General features: G+C 45.0%; 1 protein-coding gene across 17 annotated transcripts in view; it reads right to left on the reverse strand.

The window, feature by feature from the left end:
* The window catches only part of LOC102480493 (deleted in malignant brain tumors 1 protein), a 141334-nt gene that overhangs the window by 84157 nt on the left and 51433 nt on the right, over window positions 1-5744 (reverse strand). For 15 of the 17 annotated variants that reach the window (XM_027770115.1, XM_027770112.1, XM_027770111.1 and 12 more), the window contains 3 exons: window positions 5042-5080; window positions 3607-3645; window positions 1453-1491 (listed from right to left, as the gene is read on the reverse strand). In XM_027770115.1, the coding sequence (XP_027625916.1) occupies window positions 1453-1491; window positions 3607-3645; window positions 5042-5080 (117 nt within the window). The remainder of the gene's footprint in view (window positions 1-1452; window positions 1492-3606; window positions 3646-5041; window positions 5081-5744) is intronic. The other 2 variants (XM_027770119.1, XM_027770109.1) reach the window with 1 other exon arrangement.

The raw sequence follows: 5744 nt of genomic DNA on the forward strand, positions 1-5744 counted from the left end.
TCTCTCCTTTTTGCATATGAGCACACGCACCCTAGAGCAAAAACCTCTCCAAAAAAATAAAGAAAAACGAAAGTAATTTTCTCTGGAATAGGCACTCATTATTTTCTTGGACCCAGGAAAATTAAATTTTTGTTTAATTAAAAGGTGTAATTATCACACAGTTTTCACCACAATCTCAGATAATGGGACATTTTCTTAAGTAGAAAGTCTACGTTTTCTTCCATAAACCTGCAATAGCCTGGTACCCACATGAGACTTCTCAGGTCTCTCTGTTTTTGCCATCTGTGAGTGGCCAGCAAACAGTGGTCAGTCAGAGGGCCCAGTGAGAGACCTAAATTTGTCTTTGATGTCACAGAGCGTGATCTTCAGGATCCCCCCAGCATGCTTATCTTTCTTAAGGAGGTCCCACTCGAGCCACTGGGAAATCACCTATAATGATAGCCAAATGGAATAAGCCCAGCAAAATGCACTTCCATTCCTCTTCAGTGAAATTAGGAGCTCGCTGTCTGGGGGAAAATTTTTTCACTTACAGGTTTCTTTTGATTTTGCTCTCATCACATTTTAAAATGGAATCTAAAAGTCTGGTCAGATGTGTTTGTCCCTCTTTACTCCCAATTTCAATTTTATTTTTCCCTGACTGCTAACTGTTTTTCAGGATTAGTACCTACAGTCTATGAGGTTTCTAATATCCCCAGTTACTAATCTTACCAGTTCTTGTATTGAAACCCACATTTTGCTAAGTTCATCATACATTTCCATTTCTTTGGTCCTTACCTCGACATTCATTTTCAGAGCCCACAATGCAACTATCAGAAACCCAGGCTCAAAAAGAGTAAAGAAAGTGTCTGAGGTCTTCAAAGCTCTCAAATTCAGTGTACCAATAGGATTAGTGAACGCTGAAGGGCTACTCTAAAACTCCTAGAGGAGAACTATAGCTGAGCAACTGCAGAAGGACCTCACAGGAGACAAGTAATAAGTCCCTCTCATTTTAACATCATCCAAGCACTTGGTTTTCAGAGACTCCAATGTCCCACATCCCCCATACAGACACCCAAACCACAGAGGCATGCAGAAGGAACAGATTACTCAAACCCTCATCCTCTCATTATTTTTGGAGAGGTATTTGCTATGTGGTACATGCGCTCACCAGCAAGAGATAGACAGAGAGACAGAAAGCGAGAAATCACCACCCAAGGTGGAAAACCACATCGCAATTCCTCCTTCTCCATTCTCCTCTCTGGATCTAGATTACGTGTGCATGCACACACACACACACATACACATGGCGTGAGTTTAAGCCACGGGGTCCAAGACTCCCACCCCAGTCGACTAAGTGGGAGTCCAGTGACATAGCCGTTATGCCATCTGCTGGTCCCCACCCTATCATGTTTACATCCAAAGTACATCCAGAGGTGGACAAAAGAACCAGAGATGGGTTATAGGATTAGGTACCTGTTGGTGGTGGAGATGAGAATGTGGTAGGCCATGGCCCTATAAATAGCAATGATGAGAAAGGCTTCAATTAGAATCCAAGAGAAAAAGGCCAAGAAGAAAGATTCTCTGAACCAGGCAATGTTATCAATGATAACCAAAAAGGTACATCAGAGACAAAATGGTGCTTATACTCTATGGCGATTGTTCGCTGCAGTCAACCTGGGGTAAGGTCAAGCAATGTCAGAAAAGGGGTGTCTGTGTGGTGGCATCAGTACCGGGCCACATGGCTCCTACCACCTCATTCAAAACTCCTCTTCTAAAGGATGGTAAAAGCCTATGGAGACAGAATCTCCTACCAACCTTGGGACAGGGAAGGGATCATGTATACATTTGAAATAAGGAGAATCACCAGCCAGGCAAAGTCCAAACAGTAACCTGTCATTTCTTGAGGAGATGAGAGCCACAAAGACAACTTATGGGCCTGCTCCTGTGACTCTCATAAGAAATCATTTGATTCCCCACTCCTTCCCATCCCAAAGTATATGAAGATTGCTCTTCTTACCTTACTCAGGACACTTCTGGACTTCATTTTACTTCCTTGCTGAGAATGACCCTGGAGCAGAACTTTTACCCCTAGCAGCTCTCAATATCTAAGACTCATGTATCTACATGCCAACTAGGGGGCTAGAACAGCTCTCTCCCAACTAAGGCTATCAAACATGTCAATCTAATGTATGTGGACAGCACAGTTGTCATCATTAACCAATTCCAGAATTACCTGGGAAAGGTTTATACACCTTTTGTAAGTTTCACAAACTTACCAAACACAGGCACAATATTTGTTTAGAAAGGATAGATAAATTAAAATGCCACAGATTCACATAGAGCAGGTGAGGATGGGAACTTAAAAGCTAATGGAAAGACAAAATAAAATTGGACATAGGCATAATACGGAGCAGCTGTCAATAAACTCAGAATGAACTCACTCATGAGTAGGAAGGAAAAGCTGGGTATGACACTGGTATCTTTGGGCTGTGACAATACCACCACAAAAAACTATAGGGCAAAGATAAATGGCCCAGAGCTTCATTAGGGAGCTTAAGCCTGGATAGACACCCCACTCCTTGAGCATCCAACACCTGTCGCACAGGCACCATCTGTCTAAGGGAGAGCACCAGTTTCCAAACTCCGAGTCAAAAGCAAATAGAAGTTCAAGAAGCCAGGCCAGTATTGCCCGAAATAAGCCCGTTTTTGAAGACTGAAGACTGAGGGTCTTCGATCCCCACGTGAGCAGATAACACCAGCATCTTCCCCGTGGTTACAGTTAGGAGAGAGCCAGCCATTGTGGGGACAGTTCCACAGGGAGGACTCGTGTCCTGAGCAGCGCATGTCATTAAGGACAATTGACCTGAGCCCTGAACAAACTGGGCATATCCTGGGGCAGACATAGCCCAACCACAGCCCAGCTGCCTGCACACCACATTGGCATCATTGGTGTCCCAGCTATCATCACACATGGTGCCCCAGGAGCCTCGGTACAGGACTTCCACCCGGCCTTGACATTGATCACCTCCATTCACCAGCCTCAGGGCCAAACTTGCATCAGTTCCTAGAGAGCACCCAGTTAATTCTCATTGCATTTTTGGTAATTTCAAGAATGTGACGGTTGAGTGCACCCAGGACCACTTTCCATAGGCCAAACCCCCACTTTGGTGTTCAATTCCACACAGGGAAATGTTAGGGGGTATTCTTTTCTGGGACATGGGTGCCTTGTTCTATGAGGGGTGCACTTCTGATTCTTGACACTTCCAACATCTTAAGGAGGCTGGGGCAGGTCCAGACTCAGCAGGAGACTTTGACCTCATGATTGCCCTCCTGTGCTCACTCCTCCACCCTGAACCAAAACTCCCCAAACAAGTGACAATTACCACTCCTCTCTTTCTTTGTTTCGCAAATGGCTATGAGACACTGGAGACCCAAGGTCTCCAAGGTCTGGAGATGAATACTGAGGACAAGACCTCCAGAAATTGGACCCATACCTACACAGTCACACGTGGAAAGTGTACTGCAAGTTGATCTTACACTTGTAATCCCCAGTTCTCTCCTGTGTCAACCCTAACCCTCATGCACATAGATTTCTATGACCAATAGAGACTGTGTGAGGGAAGTTACCTGGTATTTCTGTGGATGATTGTGTGTTGAGCGATGATTCTGCAGGAAAGAGAGAAAAGAAAGTGATGGGACCAGCTGTTAGCATAATGGCTATGTCGCTGTATTCCCACGTAGTCGACCGCGGTTAGAGTCCCGGACCCAGAGGCTTAAACTCACGCCAGGCGCATATGCGTGCGTGCCCAAGATCCCGAGAGGAGAATGGAGGAGAAAGGATTGCAGTGTGACCATTACTCCTGGGGGGTGATTTCCTGCTTTCTGTTTCTCTGTCTCTCTGTCTCTCTCTGTCTGTCTGGCAAGCACACGTGCCCTATAGGAAAAATCTCTCTAAAAAAAAAAAGGGCTCTCTTGCACAGGCACTCATTCTTTCCTTGGACCCCGGAAAATTAAATTTTAGTTTAGTTAAGAGGTAAAATTATCACACAGTTGTAACCACAGTCTCAGATAACGTGACATTTTCTTAAGTAGAAATCCTATGTTTTCTTCCTTAAACCTGCAATAGCCTGGTACCCACAGGAGACTTCTCAGGTCTCTCTATTTTTGCCATCTGTGAGTGGCCAGCAGAGAGTGGTCAGTCAGAGAACCCACTGAGAGACCTAAATCTGTATTTGATGTCACAGAGCTTGATCTTCAGGTTCCCACTAGCATGCCTACTTTCTAAAGGAGGTCCTACTCGGGCCACTGGGAAATCACCTGTGATGAAAGCCAAATGCAAGAGGCCCTGCTAGAGGCACTTCCCTTCTCCTTTAGTGAGATTAGGAGCTGGCTGTCTGGGAGAAAAATTTCACTTACAGGCTCCTTTTGATTTTGCTCCCATCACATTTTAAAATGGAATCTAAATGCCTGGTCAGATGTGCTTGCCTCTCTTTACTTGTAATTTGCATTTTTTCCCCCTGACTGCTAAATGCTTTTCAGGATTAGAACCTACAGTCTATGAGGTTTGTGATATGCCCTATTACTAATGTTGCCAGTACTTGTATTGAACCCCACATTTTGCTAAGTTCATCATACATTTCCATTTCTTTGGTCCTTACCTCGGCAGTCATTTTCAGAGCACACAAAGTAACTATCAGAAACCTAGGCTCAAAAAAAAGGAGAAAGGAGTAGAGAGAGTCTGAGGTCTTAAAATCTTTCAAGTTCAATGTCCCAAACAGGATTAGTGAAACCTCACGGGCTATTCAAAACCTCCTAGAGGAAGATAATAGCTGAGCCACTGGAGGAGAATCTCACTGGAAACAAGTAACAAGCCCCTCTCATTTTAACATCATCCAAGCATTTGGTTTCCAGAGACTCCAGTGTCCCATGACCCCATACAGATACCCAAACCACAGGGGCACACAGAAGGAATGGACCTCTCAAAGCCTCACCCTATCATTTTACATCCAAAGTACATCTAGAGGTGGACAAAGCACCAGGGATGGGTTATAGGATTACTTACCTGTTGGAGGTGGAGATGAGAATGTGGTAGCCCATGTTCCTGTGAATGGCAATGATGAGAAAGGCTAGAATTAGAATTAATGTGGAAAAGAATGGGACCAGCAGTTAGTGTAATGACTATGTCCCTGGACTCCCACGTAGTTGACTGCAGTTCGCATCCTGAACCCAGTGGCTTAAAACTCATGCCGGGCGTGTGTGCGTGTGTGCACAACATCCCGAGAAGAGAATGGAGGAGAAGGGATTGCAGCATGGCTATCCCCCCTGGAGGGTGATTTATCGCTTTCTGTCTCTTTGTCTCTCTCTGTCTGTCTGGCGAGCGCATGCACCCTATAGCAAAAACTTCTCCAAAAAAAATAAAAATAAAAAAGGAACTAAAGAGGAAAAGGCCAAAAAGAAAGGCTGTCTGAACCAGGCAATGATAACAATTCTCCTACTGGACCTTGAATCTTGTTCCCTGGGTATCTGCAAGAGACTCGTGCTCCGCAAGCTCATTCATAGGATGGAGGCCCTGAGGGGCATAGGCATGGACATTCCATTTCTCTCCTGTCAGTTGGGAGACCTGCTCAGGTGCCCGCTCTATTCACTGAATCACGTACTAGTTAGTGCATCACACATGCTCAGGCATATGGAGTGAAATGCTAGGAGAACAGGGAGAATCAGGGTGAAAGCTGACTGTAACCTCCAGGCACATCGATTACTCCCTT

Source organism: Tupaia chinensis, unplaced genomic scaffold (genome assembly GCF_000334495.1).
Source record: "Tupaia chinensis unplaced genomic scaffold, TupChi_1.0 Scaffold000113_1, whole genome shotgun sequence".
Lineage (NCBI taxonomy): Eukaryota > Metazoa > Chordata > Mammalia > Scandentia > Tupaiidae > Tupaia > Tupaia belangeri.